Source organism: Budorcas taxicolor, chromosome X (assembly GCF_023091745.1).
Source record: "Budorcas taxicolor isolate Tak-1 chromosome X, Takin1.1, whole genome shotgun sequence".
Taxonomy (NCBI): Eukaryota; Metazoa; Chordata; class Mammalia; order Artiodactyla; family Bovidae; genus Budorcas; species Budorcas taxicolor.
In genome coordinates, this window is record NC_068935.1 from 58,378,499 (window position 1) to 58,404,653 (window position 26,155).

Here is a 26,155-nt window from a genome sequence, read left to right on the forward strand (position 1 = left end):
CACCACAATATTGTAAAGTAATTAGCCTCCAGTTAAGATAAATTTTAAAAAAAGAAAAGTAAAAAAAAAAAAAGGATGGTTAACCTTGAGAGAAAAATTTAAATTTAAAAAAATTTAAAGAGAAATTGATGATAAAGCTTAGCATTTGAGAGGTTACACACAGACACGACATAAAGAATAGTCATTATAAAAAGATCTAAAAAGAGAAACAAATTCCTTATTCACTTCAAGGTATCTTTTTCTGAGCTAGAAAAAGCTAGTTCTTGGAGGTCACTGCTGGGGTGTCACACCAGCAAGGGCTATGACTTGAGTCAGAGAAAATCCTGGATCAGTTATTACACATTTTTTGTATTCTCCACAAAGGAAACAAAGGATTTTAAATATCCAGATTTTCTTCTAAATAATTCAAATTATAATAACCATGTTATATCTGATTAATCTAGAGCCAGACATCTTGGAATGTGAAGTCAAGTGGGCCTTACAAAGCATCACTATGAACAAAGCTAGTGGAGGTGATGGAATTCCAGTTGAGCTGTTTCAAATCCTGAAAGATGATGCTGTGAAAGTGCTGCACTCAATATGCCAGCAAATTTGGAAAACTCAGCAGTGGCCACAGGACTGGAAAAGGTCAGTTTTCATTCCAATTCCAAAGAAAGGCAATGCCAACCAATGCTCAAACTCCCACACAATTGCACTCATCTCACATGCTAGTAAAGTAATGCTCAAAATTCTCCAAGCCAGGCTTCAGCAATACGTGAACCGTGAACTCCCTGATGTTCAAGCTGGTTTTAGAAAAGGCAGAGGAACCAGAGATCAAATTGCCAACATCCGCTGGATCATTGAAAAAGCAAGAGAGTTCCAGAAAAATATCAATTTCTGCTTTATTGACTATGCTAAAGCCTTTGACTGTGTGGATCACAATAAACTGTGGAAAATTCTGAAAGAGATGGGAATACCAGACCACCTGACCTGCCTCTTGAGACACCTATATGCAGGTCAGGAAACAACAGTTAGAACTGGACATGGAACAACAGACTGGTTCCAAATAGGAAAAGGAGTACGTCAAGGCTGTTTATTGTCACTCTGCTTATTTAACTTCTATACAGAGTACATCATGAGAAACGCTGGACGAAACATAAGCTGGAATCAAGATTGCCAGGAGAAATATCAATAACCTCAGATATGCAGACGACACCACCCTTATGGCAGAAAGTGAAGAGGAACTAAAAAGCCTCTTGATGAAAGTGAAAGAGGAGAGTGAAAAAGTTGGCTTAAAGCTCAACATTCAGAAAACAAAGATCATGGCATCCCTTCCCATCACTTCATGGGAAATAGATGGGGAAACCATGGAAACAGTGTCAGACTTTATTTTGGGGGGGCTCCAAAATCATTGCAGATGGTGACTGCAGCCATGAAATTAAAAGACGCTTACTCCTTGGAAGAAAAGTTATGACCAACCTAGATAGTATATTCAAAAGCAGAGACATTACTTTGCCCACTAAGGTCCGTCTAGTCAAGGCTATGGTTTTTCCTGTGTTCATGTATGGATGTGAGTTGGACTGTGAAGAAGGCTGAGTGCCAAAGAATTGATGCTTTTGAACTGTGGTGTTGGAGAAGACTATTGAGAGTCTCTTGGACTGCAAGGAGATCCAACCAGTCCATTCTGAAGGAGATCAACCCTGGGATTTCTTTGGAAGGAATGATGCTAGAGCTGAAGCTCCAGTACTTTGGCCACCTGATGCGAAGAGTTGACTCATTGGAAAAGACTCTGATGCTGCGAGGGATTGGAGGCAGGAGGAGAAGGGGACGACCGAGGATGAGATGGCTGGATGGCATCACGGACTCGATGGATGTGAGTCTCAGTGAACTCTGGGAGATGGTGATGGACAGGGAGGCCTGGCGTGCTACAATTCATGGGGTCGCAAAGAGTCGGACACAACTGAGCGACTGAACTGAACTGAACTGATCTGATTAAGTGAAACAGGCCATCTACTGTTTTCCTTGAATATGTATTCTAAATGGGTAATGCATATTAAGCACTGTTTTATGCATTTAATATTCTGATTTACTACTCACGCTTTACTGAAGAAGTTCCTTCCACTGCATCCTCCAGACGGAAATCACCAGTGTCCCCAGATCCTGAAAATTAAAAAGAAAAAAAAGATTTTAAAATGTAACTCTTTTGGAAAGAAATAAAACAATATAAATATACTCTTGTAACTGTCACTTCCCTTTAGACAGTGTTATGAAGACAATTCCACAAAAGGAAATCAGTTGAAGCCACCCAAAGATACACTGAATTGATATCCCTCAGCAAGCAATCTATTGATTCCAAAACAACAGCAAAAACAAAACAAAAGCAAAAAAAAAAAAAAAAAAAAAAGTCCTCAGTCCACTAGAGGACTGAAGGTTCAAGTGTATGAAAAATGAAGTATTTAATATAACCTTATAGAAAAAACTTCTTCACAGTATGACTTTTGATAATGAGCCAAGTTCTTTCACCCCATCCCAACTCTCATACAAAGGCTACTCTGCATTTTGGCAACCTAGGACCTGCTCCCCCCCACCAACCCCAGCACCTACACCTAGGCTAGTATCTGACACATAACTAAAAAGGCTGTGCAGAAGAGTTTTTCACAATTTATCCTCAGAAGTGGACCCATCTGCCCAACCCTGATTGCTACTGAACTTGACAGCTTTCCTTCCCTCTAGGTAGGCATGTAGTTTCCCACAGGGTATATACATTAAGTCTCAAGCAAACCACTTTGCACGTATACTGAAGTAAATGGACAGTAGATTACAGAAGCCAGGTTTCTCACTGCTGGAGAGGGAGGTTACAGACGAGAGAATTAGAAAGAGATTCATATGACAGTTGACTATAATTGGAGACATCAGTATGAATAATGTTTAGCTATATATATATATATATATATATATATATATATATATGGTTACATATAGAAATATTCAAACATGTGCATGTACATGTACATGGGGTTAGTATTCAGATATACATCTCCTTGCTCTGTCAGATGAAAAGGCTTAGAAGCAACAACACCCAAGTAGCAATGAACACACCTGGCACCCAGGTTTGGTTTCTAAATACAATTCTCCAATAAAAGGAACCAGACCTCCTTGGAGACATAGCTGATTCTAGAATTGGGACAGGAAATATCTAGATGAGATCTGAGCTTCTTACAGTGCTAGGAAGTACTTTTAAAAATATTTTATATTGATGGGTATATGTCAAAGGGGCACAGAACTGACAGAAAAGAGTTCTCAATTGCTAAAGCTGGAAAAATTTAAAGTAGCAAAATTAAGTGGTACTGGATTATGACCCTATGTATAAAATAAATATCCATGACTCTATGCTGATATAAATGACTCAGCAAAAATATAAAAACAGAAGAATTCAAATTAATTTATGTAGACATTTCTCCTCTCCATAAGTGCTGACTCCCTTCCAACATTATAGTATAAAGGGTGGGGAAGAGAAAAGAAACCTTACAGTGGAGAAACTGACATATACACTACATCAGCCAGGTGATCAAGATTAAGATTAAGAGTGATGAGTTATACTGATACTATATTCCTTGCCTTTTTTTTTTTTTTTTTGGTCTTGCTGTACAGCATGTGGAGTCTTAGTTCCCTGACCAGGGATGGAACCCGTGCCCCCTGTAGTGGAAGTACAAAGTCTTAACACTGGACCACCAGAAGTCCCAATACTATATTCCCTTGATACGATGAGAAGGGCACTAAACCTCTGTGGTCTTCCTCAAGGAAGGATAACTCCATAACCCCAGTATAATCACAAGGAAAAGAGCAGAACAACTCCAACTGAGGCGCATCCTACAAAATACTTGACTAATCAAGTGAAATGCTGGGCTGGATAAGCACATGCTGGAATCAAGATTGCCAGGAGAAATATCAATAACCTCAGATATGTAGATGACACCACCCTCATGGCAGAAAGAGCAGAGGAGCTAAAGAGCCTCTTGATAATAGTGAAAGAGGAGAGTGAAAAAGCTGGCTTAAAACTCAACATTCAAAAAACCAAGATCATGGCATCCAGTCCCATTATTTCATGGCAAATAGATGGGGAAACAATGGAAACACTGACAGACTTTATTTTCTTGAGCTCTAAAATCACCACAGGTAGTGACTGCAGCCAGAAATTAAGAGACACTTGTTCCTTGGAAGAGAAGTTATGACCAACCTAGATGGCATATTAAAAAGCAGAGATGTGACTTTGCCGACAAAGGTCCTTTTAGTCAAAGCTATGGTTTTTCCAGTAGTCATGTATGGATGTGAGAGTTGGAGCAGAAAGCTGAGCAGTGAAGAATTGATGCTTTTGAACTACGGTGTTGGAGAAGACTCTTGAGAGTCCATTGGACTGCAAGGAGATCAAACCAGCCAATCCTAAAGGAAATCAGTTCAGAATATGTTCATTGGAAGGACTGATGCTGAAAGTGAAACTCTAATACTTTGGCCATGTGATGAGAAGAACTGACTCATTGGAAAAGACCCTGATGCTGGGAAAAATTGAAGGCGGGAGGAGAAGGGGACAACAGAGGATGAGACGGTTGGATGGCATCCCCAACTCAATAGACATGAGTGTGAGCAAGCTCCGGGAGTTGGTGATGGACAGGGAAGCCTGGTGTGCTGTAGTCCATGGGGTCACAACGAGTTGGACATGACTGAGCAACTGAATTGAACTGAATACTCCTCAAAACTTTCAAGGCTGTCAAAAACTAAGTTTGAGAAACCGGCACAGCTTGAAGCGCCAAAGGAGATGTAATGATGGAAATTCACGTGGTACCCTGGATCAGATCCTAGGACAGAAAAAGGACTTTAAGTAAAAAACTAAGAAAATCTGAATATGGACTTTAATAACAGTGTATCAGTGTTGGATCATTAGTTGTGATATATGTACTGTACTGATATAAAATGTTAATAATAATCTAGGTATAGAGCACATGGGAACTCTTTGTATTAGCTTTGCACTGTAAATCTAAAACTGTTCTTAAAAATTTATTTTAAAATATCTATTTCCTATAGCAAAAAATTAAGGTAACCACTAAAAAAAGAGATATAGGATGTATAACCTCTAACTCATTCAAGAATGAAAAGTTAATACCAACAACTAAAATTCAACAAAAGTTACCAAATGGAAAAAACAAAAATACATTAAATACAAAAGATGGACTTTCCATATTGTCTAACACAAGAATATGTATAACTATGCTAATAAAAAGTGAGTGTAAATAGAGTAAATTTCCTATCGAAAGGTTGTTGCCATGAGCCATGAACGACACCGGGATTCTTGGCCTCTGGAGGAGAAGAATTTGATCTGGGGTTGGTGACGAGACTTGATCCCTCAGAGCTTTTGTGTAGTAAAGTTTCATTAAAGTATAAAAGGAATAGAGAAAGCTTTCGACATAGACATCAGAAGGGGGCAGAAAGGGTGCCCCCTTACTAGTTTTTAGTAAGGAGTTATATACCTATTAACAAATTAGCTGCAGGCCACTGTTGACCCACCTCCACTGGAGAAACCTGGACACTCACAGGCAAGTCTGGCTCGGTCTCTTGTGGGGACTGCTCTTTTCTCCCGGCTCCTGGTGACACAAGGTCTTGTTTGTGCCCTCCAAGAACTTCCTTTCTCAGTCCTGTTCTGAGTCTCAGTTCTGTTATCAAATCACACTGGCCCCCGAAGTCAAATTCCCAGGGGTTCACAGTCCTTTGCTGGATCCCCAGTGGAATGGCAAACCATTTCAGTATTCTTGCCTTGAGAACCCCACGAACAGGATGAAAAGGCAGAAAGATAGGACACTGAAAGATGAACTCCCCAGGTTGGTAGGTGCCCAATATGGCACTGGAGAAGAGTGGAGAAATAAGTCCAGAAAGAAAGAAGAGACGGAGCCAAAGTGAAAACACCACCCAGTTGAGGATGTGACTGGTAATGGAAGTAAAGTCTGATGCTGTAAAGAAGAGTATTGCATAGGAACCTGGAATGTCAGGTCCATGAATCAAGGCAAATTGGAAGTGGTCAAACAGGAGATGGCAAGAGTGAACATCGACATTTTAGGAATCAGTGAACTAAAATGGACCAGAATGGGTAAATTTAATTCAGATAATCATTATACCTACTATTGTGGGTAAGAATCCCTTAGAGGGAATGGTGTAGCCCTCATAGTGAACAAGAGTCCAAAATGCAGTACTTGGGGGCAATCTCAAAAATGACAGAATGATCTCTGTTTCTTTCCAAGGCAAACCATTCAATATCACAGTAATCCAAGCCTATGCCCCAAGCAATAATGCTGAAGAAGCTGACGTTGAATGGTTCTATGATGTCCTACAAGACCTTCTAGAACTAACACCAAAAAAAGATGTCCTTTCCATCATAGGGGATGGGAATGCAAAAGTAGGAAGTCAAGAAACACCTGGAGCAATAGGCATGTTTGGCCTTGGAGTACAAAAAGAAGCAGGGCAAAGGCTAACAGAGTTTTGCCAACAGAATGCACTGTTCATAGCAAACACACTCTTCCAACAACACAAGAGACAATTATACACATAGACATCACCAGGTGGTCAATACCAAAATCAGATTGATTATATTCTTTGCAGCCAAAGATGGAGAAGCTCTGTACAGTCAGCAAAAACAAGACCAGGAGTGGACCATGGCTCAGATCATGAACTCCTTATTGCCAAACTCAGACTTAAATTGAAGAAAGTGGGGGAAAGCACTGGACCATTCAAGTATGACCTAAATCAAATCCCTTACCTTCATACAGTGGAAGTGACAAATAGATTCAAGGGATTAGATCTGATAGAGTGCCTGATGAACTATGGACAGAGGTTCGTGACACTGTACAGGAGGCAGTGACCAAGACCATCCCCAAGAAAAACAAAGGCAAAATGGTTCTCTGAGGAGGCCTTACAAATAGCTGAGAAAAGAAGAGAAGCAAAACGCAAAGGAGAAAAGGAAAGATATACCCATCTGAATGCAGAGTTCTAAAGAATAGCAAGGAGAGAGAAGAAAGCCTTCCTCAGTGATCAATGCCAAGAAATAGAGGAAAACAGTAGAATGGGAAAGACTAGAGATCTCTTCAAGAAAATTAGAGATACCAAGGGAAAATTTCATGCAAAGATGGGCTCAATGAAGGACAGAAATGGTATGGACCTAACAGAAGCAGAAGATATTAAGAAGAGGTGGCAAGAATACACAGAAGAACTATACAAAAAAGATCTTCATGACCCAGATAACCACAATGGTATCTGAGCCAGACATCCTGGAGTCTGAAGTCAAGTGGGCCTTAGGAAGCATCATTAAGAACAAAGCTAGTGGAGGTGATAGAATTCCAGCTGAGCTATCTCAAATCCTAAAAGATGATGCTGTGAAAGTGCTGCACTCAAGATGCCAAAACATTTGGAAAACTCAGCAGTGGCTACAGGACTGGAAAAGGTCAGTTTTCACTCCAACCTCAAAGAAAGGCAATGCCAAAGAATATTCAAACTACTGCACAATTGCACTCATCTCACATGCTAACAAATACTCAAAATTCTCCAAGCAAGACTTCTACAGTATATGAAGAACTTCCAGATGTTCAAGCTGGATTTAGAAAAGCCAGAGGAACCAGAGATCAAATCGCCAACATCCATTGGATCATTGAAAAAGCAAAAGAGTTCCAGAAAAAACATCTATTTCTGCTTTATTGACTATGCCAAAGCCTTTCACTGTGTGGATCACAACCAAATGTGGAAAATACTTCAAGAGATGGGAATACCAGACCACCTATCCTGCATCCTGAGAAATGTGTATGCAGGTTAAGAAGCAATAGTTAGAACTGGACATGGAACAATGGACTGATTCCAAATCAGGTAAAGAGTATGTCAAGGCTGGATATTGTCACCCTGCTTATTTAACTTATATGCAGAGCACATCATGAGAAATGCTGAGCTGGAGGAAGCACAAGCTGGAATCAAGATTTCCAGGAGAAATATCAATAACCTCAGGTATGTAGATGACACCACCTTCACGGCAGAAAGAGAAGAGGAACTAAAGAACCTCTTGATAATAGTGAAAGAGAAGAGTGAAAAAGCTGGCTTAAAACTCAACATTCAAGAAACCAAGATCATGACATTTGGTCCCATCACTTCATGGCAAATAGATGGGGAAACAATAGAAACACTGTCAGACTTTATTTTCTTGAGCTCCAAAATCACTGCAGATAGTGACTGCACCCATGAAATTAAAAGAGGCTTGTTCCCTGGAAGAGAGGCTATTACTAACCTAGAGAGCATATTAAAAAGTAGAGACATTACTTTGCTGACAAAGGTCCTTCTCATCAAAGCTATGGTTTTTCCATTAGTCATGTATGGATGTAAGTGTTGGACCATAAAGAAAGCTGAGTGGTAAAGAATTGATGCTTTTGAACTATGGTGTTGGAGATAACTCTTGAGAGTCCGTTGGACTGCAAGGAGATCAAACCAGTCAACCCTAAAGGAAATCAGTTCAGAATATATTCATTGGAAGGACTGATGCTGAAGCTCCAATATTCCGGCCATGTGATGCAAAGAACTGACTCATTGGAAAAGACCCTGATGCTGAGAAAGATTGAAGGCAGGAAGAGAAGGGGATGACAGAGGATGAGACGGTTGGATGGCATCACCAACTCAATGGACATGAGTTTGAGCAAGCTCTGGGAGCTGGTGATGGGTAGGGAAGCCTGGCATGCTACAGTCCACGGGGTCACAAAGAGTTGGACATGACTGAGTTACTGAACTGAACTGATATAACAAGTAAGTGCTAACAGGAAGGAAAAAAAAATATTGATATAAGGCAAGATAAAATTTAAGACCTAAACCTCTAAAGAGGAAAAGTGACATATTTTATGGGTTTAAATCATATAATCCACCAATAAAAGTCATGCACTTAATAACCCAGCTTCTAATATTCTAAAGTAGACTTTCAATTCTTCCTTTGATGAAATAATCGGTATCAGATTAGCCTTCCCATCATAAATAACCATAAAATGAACAAAACATGAGGCAACAGCTTTCAGCATTGAACAAGTATTGAGAGACTACAGTCCCTGAGATCAGGGAAATTATGATAGCTAGATTCAACAGGTATTCCTGGACTGGATCCTGAACCTGTAAGTATAATCAGTGGGACAATGAGTGAAATTTGAATGAGGTCTGTGGACCAGATGGTAATACTGGCTCATTGTCAATTTCCTGATCTTGATGGATGTACTATAGTCATAGAGGACGGTTGTCCTCATTTTTAGGAAATGTATACGGAAATATCAAGAGATAATGGGTATCATATTTGGGACTGATTCTGAAATTATTCAGAAGAAAAGTATTTGAAGGTAAATACATACACCAGAGCAAATGTGCTATAACTGGGAAATCTAGGTGAATAGTAAATGGGAATTCCTTGTATTAGATAATATTGGAACAACTGGTGAAACTTGAATGGAATCTGAGAATTAGGTAGTATTAATGGATCTGCATTCATTTTCTGATTCAGATGGTTACATTGATGATATGCAAAAGGATGTTTGTAGGAAAGGCACTCTGAAGTATGTTGTGAGAGGAAGGATCATAGGGTATGGTAACATCTTCTCAACTTATTAGGGGGAAAAAAATAAGGTCCCTGCACTGTACTTGCAAGTTTCCTGCAGGTCTATAATTCTTAAAACATTTAGACAATTAAAATAATTTAAATATGCATATTTCTCAATTCAAGAGTTGTACTTTTAGGTACATGTTACAGAAAAATACTTGCACATGTGCCCAAAGAGGTACGTACAGGATGTTTATAGCAGTACTGCTTACAAGAGCAAGAAGAAATGGAATCAGACCAAGTGTTCACTGAAGAATAGTTGAAGTAAATATGGTTCTTCAATACAATGAAGTATTCTGCAACTGTTTAAAAGAATGGGATACTCTCAGTAAACTAGGGCTACAAGGGAATTTCCTCAACTTGATAAAGAATATCTACAAAAAACCTACAGCTAACATGATCAGGAACAAGGCAATGATGTCCCTTCTCAGCACTGCTTTTCAAACATCATACTGTCAGCCCCAGCTACTTCAATAAAACAAGAAAAGGAAAAAAGGTATAAAGACTGGGAAGGAAGAAATAAAACTGTTTTTGCAGAAGACATGATTATCGAAAAAAATCTACCCCCAAACTCAAAACTCCTAGAAATAATAAGTAACTATAGCAAGGTTGCAGGGTATATAAGTAGATTTCCTATGTACCAGCAATGAACGAATGGAATTTGAAATATTAACAAAAAGCACGACACTGTTTACATTAGCAGCACCTCCCCCAAATAAACACCTTAGAGAAATCTAACAAAATATGCACAAGATCTATATAAAGAAAACTACAAAACTCTAGTGAAAGAAATCAAAAGAAAAGAGATATTTCATGTTCATGGATAGGAAGATTCAATACTGTCAAAATGTCAGTTCTTCCCAATTTGATTATAGATTCAGTGCAATCACAATTGAAATGTCAGCAAATGATTTTGTGACTGACAAACTGATTTGTAAGTTTATACTGACAAACTGATCAAGTTTATACTGAGAGGAAGAAAACCCAGAATAGCTAATACAGTATTGAATGAAAAGAACAAAGTTAGAGGACTGACAATACCCATCTCAAGACTTACTATAAAGTTAAGATACTGTGGTATTAGCAAGAGACGAAGAGATCAATGGAACAGAACAGGGAGCCCAGAAACAGACTGACATAAACATAGCCAACTGATATTTGACAAAGGAGCAAAGGCAATATGATGGAGAAAAGACAGTCTTTTCAACAAATGGGGCTACAACGCCTGGACAGCCACATGGAACAACAACAAAAAAAAAAAAAAAAACATAGACACAGACCTTAGACTTTTCACATTAACTCAAAATGAATCATAGTGCATTGGTTTCTGTTTTGTTGACAGTTTCCTTTGCTGTGCAAAAGCTTTTAAGTTTAATTATGTTCCATTTGTTTATTTTTGCTTTTATTTCCTTTACTTTAGTAAACAGATCAAAAATTAATTCCTGAGGTTTATGTCAGAGAGTGTTCTACCTATGTTTTCCTCTAGGAATTTTATAGTGTTCAGTCTTACATTTAGGGCTTTAATACATTTTGAGTTTATTTTTGCATATAGCATTAGAGAATGTTCTAATTTCATTCTTTTACATGTAAAAGCTGTCCAGTCTTCCCAGAACCACTTTTGAAGAGACATTGTCTTTTCTTCAATGTGTGTTCGTGTCACTCACATGGAACTAAACAGACATTTTTCCAAAGAAGATATATAAATGGCCAACAGGTATATGAAAAGATGCTGAACAATATCCATCATCATGGAAATGCAAATCAAAACCAGAATGAGGTATCACCTCACACCTGTTAGAATGGCTAGAGTCAAAAAAACATGCTAAGTTTTGGTGAGGGTGTGGAGAAAAAGGAATCGTTAGGCACTGCTGGTAGGAAGTAAATTGGTTCAGCCACTCTGGAAGATAATATGGAGGGTCTTCAAAAATTGAAAAACAGAATTATGATCCATCAAATCCTACTTCTGGGCATATTGCAAAAACAAAGGAAATCAGTATCTCAAAGAGATATCTGCACCACCACCACCACTCCCCAAGCTATGTTCCTTGGAGCCTTACTCCCAATAGCCAAGATATGGAAACTAAGCGTCCACAGATGGACGAATGGATAAAGTAAATGTGGTATATACATACACACCACAGAATCTTACTTGCCATTTAAAAGAAGGAGATTCTGCCTTTTCAACAATATGGATATATCTAGAAGGTATTATGCTAAGTGAAAAAAATCAGAGGAAGACAAATAACTATATGATTTCACCTGCACATGAAGTCTAAAAAACCTAACTCATAGAAACAGCGTAGAATGGTGGTTGGCCACCAGGGACTTCAGGGGTGGGGGAAATGGGGAGATGTTGATCATTGTTGGCCATGGGGTATACACTTCCAGTTACAAGATGAATAAGTTCTAGGGATCTAATAAGTGTGTGGTATAGTATGGTAACCATAATTAGCAATTTTCAAGAATATTATACACTATCGTTAAGAGAGTAGATCTTAAATGTTCTCACCAGACACACACACAAAAATGCAATTCAGTTCAGTTGCTCAGTCATGTTCGACTCTTTGCGACCCCATGAACTGCAGCATGCCAGGCCTCCCTGCCCATCCTCAACTCCCGGAGTTCACTCAAACTCATGTCCATCAAGTCGGTGATGCCATCCAGCCATCTCATCCTCTGTCGTCCCCTTCTCCTCCTGCCCCCAATCCCTCCCAGTATCAGAGTCTTTTCCAGTGAGTCAACTCTTCACATGAGGTGGCCAAAGTATTGGAGTTTCAGCTTTACCATCATTCCTTCCAAAGAACACCCAGGACTAATCTTTAGAATGGACTGGTTGGATCTCCTTGCAGTCCAAGGGACTCTCGAGAGTCTTCTCCAACACCACAGTTCAAAAGCATCAATTCTTTAGCACTCAGCCTTCTTCACATCCATACATGACCACAGGAAAAACCGTAGCTTTGACTAGACAGACTTTTGTTCGCAAAGTAATGCCTCTACTTTTGAATATGCTATCTAGGTTGGTCATAACTTTCCTTCCAAGGAGTAAGCATCTTTTAATTTCATGGCTGCAATCACAATCCACAGTGATTTTGGAGCCCCCCAAAAAATAAAGTCTGACACTGTTTCCACTGTTTCCCCATCTATTTCCCATGAAGTGATGGGACCAGATGCCATGATCTTCGTTTTCTGAATGTTGAGCTTTAAGCCAACTTTTTCGCTCTCCTCTTTCACTTCCATCAAGAGGCTTTTTAGTTCTTCTTCACTTTCTGCCATAAGGGTGGTGTCATCTGCGTATCTGAGGTTATTGATATTTCTCCCGGCAATCTTGATTCCAGCTTGTGTTTCTTCCAGTCCAGTGTTTCTCATGATGTACTCTGCATGTAAGTTAAATAAGCAGGGTGACAATATACAGCCTTGACGCACTCCTTTTCCTATTTGGAACCAGTCTGTTGTTTCATGTCCAGTTCTAACTGTTGCTTCCTGACCTGCATATATGTGTTAACTAATCTTGTTGTGGCAATCACTTCACAATATACACATGTAGCAAATCATCACATTGTCAATTATATATTAAGAATGCTGAGGTGGAAAAAGATAAAGAAAAAAAAAGATATGAACTGTGTGAGTCAGAGTTGGTGTATGCCTTGTCAGGAGGTTGCTAAAGCTATACACATAAACAAAAGCAGACCAAGTGAAAACAATGGGCTAAAGACTTTAACTGACACATTAAAGAAGACAGATAGATGGCAAATACACATAGGAAAACATGTTGCACATCATATGTCAATAGGGAACTCAAATTAAAACACTGCAATACCAGTATACACCTATGAGAATGGCCAAAATCCAGAACATGGACAACACCAAAAGCTGATAAGGCTGTGGAATGAAAGGAAATCATATTACTGCTGGGAGTGCAAAATGGTACAGTCACTTTGGAAGACAGTTTGCTGTTTTCTAAGAACACATACATACCATATGATCCACCAATTGTGCTCCTTCGTGTTTACCCAAAGGAGTTAAAAACTTATGTCCAAACAAAAACCTGCACAATGTTTATAATTTCCTCATTCATAATTATGAAAGCTTGGCAACAGCCAAGCTGTCCTTCAGAAAGTGAATGTTAGTCGCTCAGTCGTGTCTAACTCTTTGCAACCCCATGGACTGTAGTCCACCAGGCTTCTTTGTCCCTCAGTAAGTGAGCAGATAAATAAACTGTGTTTCATTCAAGACAATAGAATATTATTCAGCACTAAAATTAAATAAGCTATCAAGGCATGAAAAGATACAGAAGAACCTCCAATGCCCATACTAAGAGAAAGAAGCCAATTGTAAAAGTAAGATAGTGTATGATTCCGACTATCTGACATTCTAGAAAGACAAATATGAAGACAGTAAAAAGGATCAGTGGTTGCCAGGGGCTGTGTAGGGGCAGAATGACTAGGTGGAGCACAGAGAATTTTTAGAGCAGTGAGACTATTCTCTATGATATTCTGATGGTGGATGCATGCCATTACATGCTTAGCTATGTCCAACTCTGTGGGACTCCACGGACTATAGCCTGCCAGGCTCCTCTGACCATGGGATTTCCCAGACAAGAATTTAATACCACCAAGAGTGAAACACAATTCAAACTATGGACTTCGGGTGATGATAATACTGTCAATATAGGTTAATCAATGGTAATGAAGGTAACATTCTGATGAGGGGGGGTGTTGGTAATGAGAGAGGCTGTGTATGTGTCAGGAGGTATACGAGAAAACTACATACCTTCTGCTCAATATTGCTCTGAGCCTAAAACTGATATAAAAAATTAAATCTATTAAAAAGAAGAAAGGCATAAGCCTATGTGTTCACGGGAGAGAGCTCTGAGATACAGTATTAAATAAATAAAGTTGCAGGGAAATTTTTTTCCATGAATATCTACATTTATAGCCATAAAAATCTTCTGGATGGAAGCTTACACACAGCCTGGTAACAGTGGTTATGTTTACAGAATGAGAAAAGGGGTCAGAGAGAAAGAAAACTTTAACTATTAATTTGAATCCTTTTTTTTTTTAAATTTTAATCTCATATATAAAGTGATATATCTTGTAATAATAAATAATTTTTAAAGTTCTCTATCATAAGCCAATCATCCTATTGGATGTTTCTTCAAAACACTCTCTCTCTCTCTAATATAAACACATATAATGGAATATTTGTCATAAAAAAGAATGAAATAACGTCATTTAAAACAATATGGATAGACTTAGAGGACATTATCCTAAGTGAAATAGCCAGAGAAAGACAAATACTGTATGATATCACTGTGGAATCTAAAAAACACAAGTGAACCAGTGTAACAAAAACGATTCACTGATATAGAGAACAAACCAGTGGTTACCAGCCAAGAGAGGAAACAGGGGAGGGGCCAGATAGGGGTAGGGGATTAAGTATAAACTATTTGGTATAAAATAAATAAGCTACAAGGATATATTGTACAACATAGAGAATATAGGCAATATTTCCTAATACTATAAATGAAATTATTCATAAATATTATGAATATGTTGTATACCTGAAACTTATATGACATTGTACATCAACTATACCTGAATAAAAAAGGAATAACACAATTTTGCAGATTTATGAACCCCTCACTGATCCTGAATTCAATGGACCCAAATGATCTGTGGACAAAACCATTCAAAATTTCAATTTACATTCCAAGCTATTAAGACTTCAGAGCCTACAACCAAACACAGCTGCTAAAATCAAGATGGAAAGAAACATTCTCATGAGATATACCATACCTCAAGTGGTCCTAAATACAGCTGTATTGTGGATCATTCTGTAATGTATAGAAGTATATAGAATTGCTATTCTGTGCCCCTGGAACTAAGAGTTGTAGATCAGTTTTACTTCAATAAAAAGACAAAACTATCAGGGAGATAGCTCCATATCAGAAAAAAAGAAGAGGTATAGGCTATATCCTACAACTCTTCTATGTGACCTATACTAAATGACTCAGTTTGGGTGGAAGGCAGACAGGAATCCTCTGTGCTAAGGACACTGATTTGCCCTCTGGTGCCAGACATGCAGTAGAAACCAGCTGACTCATCACAGGCTCAATTTACAAGGCCCAAATCTCTGTGCCTGGGACGCTGGTGCTCCAGCATCGGGCAGAAAAGTTACTTCCAACACAGAGGGCCACAAATTTCTTTTAATGGAGAAAGCATATCGTGAGCTGGTTACACCCATCGGAAAACATCCTTTCACATAAGGCAAAACTTTGGAAATGGTACCCTTGGGCCTGTGTATGTCCTTGAGAAAATATATATAATAAGGAAAGTGCCAGTTCTACCCACTGGCACCCCGGCAGCCCGGGTCTGTCCTGAAGTGGACTGTCCCCCTTTGGGAGGGAACACAAACTTCACCTCATACTGCAACCTGACCCACCGTGCCTGGGTGACTGGTGTCTAAAGCTAAGGGTGCATTTAATGAGGGCTATAAAAACAGGCACAGCAGGCTCTTGTTAGAGGCTTCTGCCATGAAGTGGCTGAGATCTGGCACTTGCCAAAGCCTTGATGGAAACATCTAATCCAGGAGAGAGCCAATGCAGCTGATGCACCCCTTGAGTATCTTTCATGTGGATTTCATCACTCCCTGTCCCTTGCCCCCACCCCACCCCCACCCCACGCACTGTTGTCCTCTCGCTTGTCCACTGAGTTCAGGCTGAAAGCATACCCACTCTGGTCACTTGTTTACAGTCATTCTCTCTAGACCTGCCCTGGCCACGGTAACTCCTGGCTACATGCTGCAATTCACATTAATTAAAATTCAATAAACACTTTAAAAACAAGTGCCTTACTCACACTAGCCACCTTCCAAGTGCTTGACAGCCATGATTGGCTGGGGACGACTCTTTTGGAGGGGCTGACAGAATCAGCCATCATCACTGCTCTAGACAGTGAGCTGCTGGAAGCAGGCACGGGGCCTGGCAGGAAGGAGGCGCTCCCTGAAGGGTATGTTCATTGTGATCATCCAAACTGTCCCCAAGCTGTGAGAGTGCTACCAGTAGATTGTACCTGATACTACTTTGTAACAAATCCATTTGGGTTTCATGCCAAGAGCAAGCTCCTCCCTGTAGAGCAATGTGTCTGTTCCCTACTGCTGGATGAAGAACTGCATGGACAGCCAGGATCTCTGCTTACTGGAGATGTCAGAGGCAAAGCCACAACTCAGTCAGGGAGATGGGGTGCCTCTCAAATGCCCGCTCACATCCATCGCCCTGCTCTCTAATGATGGTTTCCCTTCCACCTGTTTCCTCTGTTCATATAAGGAGCTTTCAATATTTTTGCAAGGGTCCAGTACAAATCCTAAATGAATAAATATTCACCTAAACTGCTTTGGTTCTCAAATTTTCAAACCTTGTCATTTTTTGGTGAATAAGAACCCAAGGGACGTCTGAGACTGGTAAGTTGTGGCTGCCTAATCTTAGGATTTCACTTGTCTGAGTGAAGCTTCTATAAATACTCCAACTATATTTAAGTTTGTCCAAGAGAGCTTGGACAACAGCCACCTGCCTGACACTGGGGCTAGTGCCTGTGTCAACACCACAACTGCAAAGGAATGGAGTTATTTATCTGAAAGGAAACTAATTTGATCACCAGCAAGGTCGTTAACAAGTACAGGGAAGATCCACACTAGAAGACGGGCCAGAACGAAATTCAAATCATAACCCAGTAAACATAACTGTGGATTGAACCTACAGACAGAGGGTGGGGGCACAGGGTGATTGAACCTGAAATGAGCCATGGAATAAGGACGTTCCACTTTAATGTGATAAAGACCTCAGCTGATGCAGCTGCTTGTAAAACCCTGTGCTTCCCTGGCTTTCTGGCAGGGGACCATTGGGCCACTAAGTAATAAAAGGGAAACCTGCAGGTCAGAAAAACAACTTCCCACCCTGCTACAGTAGGGGCTCCCTGCCGACCACGGGCATGTTCCTGAAAACTGCTTATGGGAAATTGCCACCTCAAAGTCATGGGCATGGATGGTCAATTTTACAAATGTCTCTGTGAACACACTTTCTCTGTCTCCTGCCTTGTGCTGGAGAGGGTGGGAGCAAACCGAAAATGCTAAATTATGCTCATTCAGATTTCCCCGAATTTCTGCCCCATTTTAAATCTTGTGGCCTCAGTCTAGATTCAAACGCATGTGTCTTGATAAATTTACTCTTACACACCTCCAAGCATGCTGAGTAATTAATATTCTCTGGGTTGGCTAGGCGCTGCAGCCTTGGGAGGGAACATGAAAATGGCTTCCCTCTGATTCTGATTACTAAACGGATTTAGCTATTGCCACCTGAGTTCCCACCAGTTTCATGAATAAATTTAAAGCACTCCCAGAGAGGACAAGAACGACGCAAAGGCAATAGTTTACCAGAAAGCAGGGATCAGCATTTCAGTCCCAAACAGCCACTGCCATCAACACATCTGCGGTTCCACCTCATGTTCACAGGGTGCACCTCATGCCAGGCACAGTCCAGGGAAGGATGGAGATGCAGGTGACATGGCTAAGTCTCTTTACGTATTTCCAGGAAGCATCTAAGTGTCCTGCATACATGGCGAGTAGCTTGATTTTCAGTGTTGGGGGAGGAATTTTGCTTTACAAATTGCTTAAGTCACTTTGCCGATTGAAAGGACAGTTTCAGAAAAAGGATTAAGAAATAGAAAGGACAGTTTCTTTATTTCCATACAGAAAGGTACATGCTGCCCATGATGGCTGTTCAGAGGAAATTCCAAAGGTGCTTGGAAAGCCTGCAAGGATAACCTTTTCCACAGAAGTTGAAGCTGACATCTAGGAGAGTCCTCAGCCAAAAAAATAAATTAATTAATTAAAAACTGGACTGGGCACCAGGAGCCCAGGAAATGAGGACTAACAGCTAATAAGTGTGTGGTGTCTCTCTGGGGTGATGAGAATATTCTACAGGTAGATAGTAGTGAAGCTTGCACAACCTAGAGAATATACTATAAACCAGATTAAGCTGGTGAATTTTATGTTATGCAACTTACATCTCAATTTTTAAATGTACTAGTTTTCACCAGGTACTGCCCCCAGCATTCAGCTCTGCAACTGGGGTATCCAGGACCTCAGAGATCAGACACCTGATCGGGTGGGAAGCTGAGGGCCACAGCAGTTAATTATTTGGCAGTGGAAACAGAAATAGTCCTGGAGCCAACAGATCCGATGTCTCGTCACAGCTCAGCCACTCACTGACTGGGGGTCCTGCAGTGTTCACTTGACCTCATAGGAAGTCCTCATATGGAAACTGAAGGTATATCTGGTTGCTTGACCCTCAACGCAATAAGGTGGATGGCATGATGGAAACAAAGCCACCGTGAACAAATAAACTGTCAGGATGATGTGCCAGGAGGCGTGGGGTCTTGGGACAGCCCTAAAACAAAAGGCTCTTGGGGCCAGTCTCTAAGAAGCAATGCAAGACTCTAAGTGCCCTGCTGATGTCAAGTAAAAAACTGGAGCCTCATGGGGTGGGAAGGGGAAGGTGGGACGAATTGAGAGTAGCACTGACATATATACACTGTCATGTGTAAACCAGGTAGCTAGTGGGAGGCTGCAGTATAGCACAGGGAGCTCAGCTCAGTGCTCTATGACAACCTAGAGGGGCGGGATAGGGTTTGGGGTGTGAGGGAGTCCGAGAGGAAGAGGGTATATGAATATGTATAGCTGATTCATGCTGTTGTACAGCAGAAACTACAACATTGTAAAGCAATTATAGTGTGTTAGTCACTCAGTCGTGTCCGACTCTTTGTGACCCCAGGGACTGTAACCCACCAGGCTCCTCTGCACATGGAATTCTCCAGGTGAGAATACTAGAGTGGGTTGCCATAAAGCAATTATACTCCAACTTAAAAAAAAAAAAAAGGAAGCCTAAGGCTTCCCAACTCTAGTCCAAGGACATTTCAAGATAACATGTGAGGATCTCAGTGCTGATGCAGCTTTGGAGTTTAAAGAGCTGGGTTCAGGTCCCCTTCTGCCACTCACCAGCAGAAACACCTTGGACAAGAGCCTTGACAGCTCTGTGCCTCAGTTTTCTCATGTGTAGAATGGAGATAACAAGAGACTCTACTGCAGTGGGTTGATGCGAGGATTAAATTGATCATTATGTATAAAGTGATTAGCCCACTGTCTGAAACATAGGAGTCTCTCAATTATCAGTTATTATTATGTTTGGTATTAAGTAAAGTAGAATTGAAGGGCAAATATGCAAGTAGAAGGCCCTAAATAAACATGTGTGAATAAATAGCCTACAGGTGAGAGTTAAAATGTCCAAAAGCTTAATAGATGCAGAGAGAAAAAAACCACATTCTGATCTACATTTACATAGTATCTGATGTAAATGTAGATCACATTCAGGTCCTACCAATGTGATATTAAGCCTGGAAAATCAGGGCACAAGACTGTCACAAAGCCATCCCCAAACACTGCTAAGCCACAGGCTCATGACTAATGATAAGCAGTGCACATGCCATTTCCTTCCCCTTTAGCCAATGAACATAAACACAAGCGGAGACTGGTATACTTAATTTTTTTTCAAGAAAAACTGTGTAATTCCTTAAATGAGGACGCTGTCTCTGGTTGATGTTGCATAGTTGGAAGTTTTCAAATCAGAGCCAGGAAGGGCTGAACAAGACCTCAGAGATCATCGAGTCCAACCCACTCATTTCTCAGATAAAGAGAATCCATCAAAATGTTGATATAGTTGCAGGGGAGGGGTGTTTCTGTTAAACAAAGGAGAATCTCATTGTAATACATACAGCTCATTATGGAGTTCACATATGTTTTCACAAAGCCCAGGATGCATCATAGGCCCTGCAAGAGCCCTCCTGGACTGAGCACCTGACCTGTTCGAGTCAACTTCAAAGGCAATGCAAGTATGTCATGAGGTATAGCACTGGCAAGGGGTTTCCCCGTCCACATTACTGAGTAGGATTGGCAGTGAAATCCGAGTCTACACTTGACAGGCCCATGGAGATTCTGGCCTTACCACTTGACCAGGCCAATGTGAAGAGAGAAAGGCACTGTCAGCCCCAGGTGGCCATCCCTAGCCCAGACCATTCTCCCCAAATCCAACTGTACAGTAGGTCATGCTACCTGACCTGGCAGGGGAGATTTCCACAGCTCCAGAGAAACATGCTCAAACTGGCTGCTGTGTTCCCTCACCTTCCCAGCTGGGCTTCCTCTCTTTACAGAGAAGGGCTCCAGTGAGTGCGTCACCACCTACCTAGGCACTGAGACAGGAGCATGGCCATTATTCTTCATTTATTTTTATTTTTGGCTGCGCTGGGCCTTTCTTGCTGCACTCAGGCTTTCTCTAGTTGTGATGTATACACTTCTCATTGCAGTGGCTTCTCTTGTTGCGGAGTGTGGGCTCCAGGGTGTGCAGGTTTAGTTGCTCGATGACATGTGGGATCTTCCCAGGCCAAGGATACAACCAGAACTCTGCTGTGTTGGCAGGAGGATTCTAGACCATTGGACCACCAGGAAAGTCCAGCATGGCCATTATTCTTGACTCATCCTTCCTTGTTTATGAATCATCCATGACCAAACTGTGCCTATTTTACCACCAAAATATTTCTGTATTCATTCCATCACTTGCACTTTTGTAGTCACTCCCTTAAAGTCTCATCTCAATGAACACAACAGCCCTTTAAATGCCCTCCTTAGCCTGTGTCTTCTATTCTGCTGCCAGAAAAATATCTTGCTATATCTAAAAACCTAGTTGGGTCACCCTTGGTTACTCAAAAATTCCCAATTTCTCTTCATTCTTGCTTACAGAATCAAGTCCAAACTCCTTGCATACCATTCTAAACTCAACCATTATCTGCTGCCTCCACACCCACTGCTTTCTTTACCAAATGCTCTCCCCCTTTGCCAAGTAAAACCTATCACATAGGTCATCCATCTTTCACTCTAACTGCATCAGATACATCTGGGCCTGTGACTCTCATATATGACTGGAAACTTTGAAGATGGGAGCACAGCACTAGGCCTTGTTATATAATAGCACTCAGTTCACTGCCCCAAATTAACTCCTACTCTTCTAGCAAATGCAAGACCATCTACATTCAGGGAACCAACACTTAGAAAGTATTCTTTAACTAGTAAACAGACAGATCTTCTGTCAAGGAAACCTATACACTTTCTCCTATAAGCACTGAGGTTTTCATAAAAAAAAACTTTGTAACAAGCTTGTGTTTGCATCTTAGAAGACAATGAACATAATAGACCTCAAAACTCAAATTCTTTTTTTATTATTTCTTTAAATGTTATCTACCCCTTCTTGGTTGCCAAAAAACATTCTTTATTATTAAAGTTCAACAATTTAAAAAATTAATTCAGATTTTTTGTTTTAAATGATAAAATTCGACAGCACCCTAGTAACATTTTTGAACTTCAGGCCTGGCTTAATTTTTTGTCAAACCTCCATTCTGAAGTGCTTCCTTACTCATCCATTTGTTCCTGGTCGTAAGGCTGACTGTCTTTGGATCAAGTGGCAACCCTTTGGATCAGTCAGAAAACAGAAGTCACATTCAGGGAAAATATGATGAGTGTCTGAGATGTGAAAACTCTCCTTACCAAAGAGTCCTCTTGCCACAGGGCAAGTGAGAAGAAAAGAGGAAAAGCTCCATGAAGAGAAATGTCTAGATTATTTGGTCTTTTTTCAATTGGGTTGTATTTGTTTGTTGACGTCTGAAAGTTCTTTATATAATCTGGATACAAGTGTTTTATCAAATGCATGAATTGCAAAAGTTCTCTCCCATTGTGGGGTTTGTCTTTTCACTTTTTGGATGATTTCTACTGAAGCACAAACTTTTTTTATTTTGAAGTCCAATTAATTTTTCTTTTACCACATGTGCTTTTGTGCCCTATCTAAAAAGCCCTTGCCTAACCAAGGTCATGAACATTTATTCTTATATTTTCTTCTGAGAGTTTTATTGTTTTAGTTGTTACATTTAGACCTATGATCCATTTTGAGTTACTGTGAATGGTATGAGGTACAGGTTCAACTTCAATATTTTTTGCATATGGGAATCCAGTTGTCCCTGAACCATTTATTGAAGATTCTCTCCCCTACTGAATTGTTTTGGCACCACTGTCAAAGTTCTACTGGTCATAAATTTGGGGGTTTATATCTCAAGTCTCAATTCTATTCCATTGATTTTTTTATTAATTATTTTACTTTAGAATATTGTATTGGTTTTGCCATACATTGACATGAATCCACCATGGGTGTGCATGTGTTCCCCATCCTGAACCCCCCTCCCACCTCCCTCCCCATCCCATCCCTCTGGGTCATCCCAGTGCACCAGCCCCGAGCACCTTGTATCATGCATCAAACCTGGACTGGCGATTCGTTTCACATCTGATATTTTACATGCTTCAGTGCCATTCTCCCATATCATCCCACCCCTGCCCTCTCTCACAGAGTCCAAAAGACTATTCTATACATCTGTGTCTCTTTTGCTGTCTCGCATACAGGGTTATTGTTACCATCTTTCTAAATTCCATATATATGCGTTAGTATACTATATTGGTGTTTTTCTTTCTGGCTTACTTCACTCTGAATAATAGGCTCCAGGTTCATCCACCTCATTAGAACTGATTCAAATGTATTCTTTTTAATGGCTGAGTAATACTCCACTGTGTATATGTACCACAGCTTTCTTATCCGTTCATCTGCTGATGGACATCTAGGTTGCTTCCATGTTCTGGCTATTATAAACAGTGCTGTGATGAACACTGGGGTACACGTGTCTCTTTCAATTTTGGTTTCCTCAGTGTGTATGCCCAGCAGTGGGATTGCTGGGTCATATGGCAGTTCTATTTCCAGTTTTCTAAGGAATCTCCACACTGTTCTCCATAGTGGCTGTACTAGTTCTTTTCCAATCTGGATTCCTTTTATTTCTTTTTCTGCTCTGATTGCTGTAGCCGAAACTTCCAAAACTATGTTGAAAGTGGTGAGATTGGGCACCCTTGTCTTGTTCCTGACTTTATGGGAAATGCTTTCAATTTTTCACCATTGAGGATGTTTGCTGAGGGTTTGTCATATATAGCTTTTATTATGTTGAGGTATGTTCCTTCTATTCCTGCTTTCCAGAGAGTTTTTATCTTAAATGGATGTTGAATTTTGTCAAAGGCTTTCTCTGCATTTACTGAGATAATCATATGGCTTTTATTTTTCAATTTGTTAATGTGGTGTATTACATTGATTGATTTGTGGATATTGACGAATCCTTGCACCCCTGGGATAAAGCCCACTTGGTCATGGTGTATGATCTTTTTAATATGTTGTTGGAGTCTGTTTGATCTTTATGGTTATCCTTGTGCCAGTGCCACCTAGTCCTGAATTCTGCTGTGTTGTATTAATAATAAGTTTTTTGAAATCAGTAAATGTGAATCCATCTAACTTCATTCTTGCTTTTCAAGACTGATTGGCTCTTCTAAGTCCCTTGAATTTCCATATGAATTTTAGGATCTGTTTGTCAATTTCTGCAAAAGAGGCAGCTGGGATTTTAGCTGGGATTGCTTTGAATCTGTAAATCAACTTGGGAAGTATTAGCCTATCTATTTTAAACATGCTCAAATCTCTCTTTTGACTGTACATCCCAATACTGCCTTCTCTCTCCTCCTGTTCATAACCAAACTTATAAAAAGAGTGTTCATGTCTGATGCTTCCAACTCCCTCCCCTCTCAGTCAGCCCTCGATGTCTCACAGCCACCTCATGCTCAGCACATGCAAAACCAAATGCCTGCACTTGCCCCTCCAATCGAGAGCCCTTGGCTGTGTTCATCTGTTTCACTGGGTGACACAGCCCCTTCTCCACCATCTAGACCAGAAACCTGCACGTCATCCTGAACAGATACCTCCCAGACCCCACAAGCCATGCCATCAGGAGCTCTCAATCCTACCACATGCCCTCTGCTGTCCTCAACCACTTCCCCACATCTCCATCAACAGCCATCATATTCTGCCTGGACAACCACAAGAGTCACCTGCTTGGTCCTTCCAGGTCCGCTCCCCATCCCAACCCATTCTCCACACATCAGCCAGGGAGACAAATAACAAATAGCACAACACATCACTTCTTTGTTCAAAACCCTCCAAGACCTTCTCACTACAGGGAATATACATTCCATATGACTAACTATGACCTGCAAGGCCCAACGGACCTGGCCCCTGCTTACCTGTTTGTACTATGCCTCTCACTGTTATGCAATTTTTGTTGTTTGTTTTCAAGTGAGGGATGTCCATTGTAGAAATCTTAGAAAATGTAGGAGAGACAAAATATAAATCAGCAAGGGATAACATAGATGAATCTTGAAGGCATTATGCTAAGTGAAAGAAACCAATCACAAAAGGACAAACATGGTGTAATTCCATGTACATGAGGTACTTTAGAGCTGTCAGATTCATTCAGAAAGTGAAATGAGGCTTGCCAGGGGCTGAAGTGGGGATGGGGAGTGGTTTAATGTGAACAGTTTTATAAGATGACCGAGTTCTGGAGATGTGATTGCACAACAGCATGAACATGCTTAACAGGACTGAACTATACCATCAGAAATGATTAAGAGGGTAACTTCAGGTTAGGTGGGTTTATTTTTTTAAACCACAATTAGAAAGCAATAGCAGCAAGTGGTGGTTTCTTGAAAAGAAACCCCGCAGACAGACAACCATCTCAGGGCATATTAACTGTGGGCAGAATCTGAAATCTTATCTCATCAACCATCCCTTAAAATACAGCAATCTCATTTCCCCATATAACTCAGAGGTTCCCAGCCAAGAGGGACAGGCTGACTGAGAATAGAAACCTCTTCCCTCTCAGAATCACCTGGGTTGGGGTACCAGGCAGGTGCTATTGAGGGTCATTCATTAGAAGAGTCAGGTTGTTGGAAACTTTCTTGTGTTTATGCCAAAACTGGCCCTGAAGCTCTGGGATTATAAAAGAATAAGCCCATCCCATTGCCCATGACACTCCTTCAGACATCTGAGTCCTGCCATATTTCTCACTTCTTCCCCAATACCCTCCTTCCACTTGTACAACTTTTCTCCATGAATCTGTCTGTGTGTATCATAAAGCAAGCAGGAAACAGCTTGCTTTAATTCCTTCCCTGATACACCCAATGGCAGACTGTGGCTTCTATCAACAACCATGCTCAAATTCAGTGCCTGTGTACACAATTAGGGACCACAGCCCTTGGCGCTTGTGTGGTGCTCCATAAACACTGACTAAGCAATCTGAGGAACAGTATCAAAACACAGAACAAGCCAGCCTGTAGGTATAAATACATCCTGCTCCATCACTCCCTCTGGGGCTAGCTTATCACTGAAGGAGGCAATCAATCTGGCTCATCCTTCAACACAAATCCTCAGAAGCAGCGAGGGCCCCCTGCCCCCGCCACTGCTGTTTTTCACATCTGTGGAAAATGGGAGATTGCTATCCTGGGTTATATGGC

The 26,155-nt window shown here is 40.6% G+C and overlaps 1 protein-coding gene across 1 annotated transcript in view; it reads right to left on the minus strand.

Moving 5' to 3' along the window:
- CD99L2 (CD99 molecule like 2) overlaps positions 1-26,155 on the minus strand; it is a 136,007-nt gene that overhangs the window by 39,212 nt on the left and 70,640 nt on the right. The window contains exon 2 of the mRNA XM_052663558.1: positions 2,077-2,139. Coding sequence (XP_052519518.1) covers positions 2,077-2,139 — 63 coding nt within the window. The remainder of the gene's footprint in view (positions 1-2,076; positions 2,140-26,155) is intronic.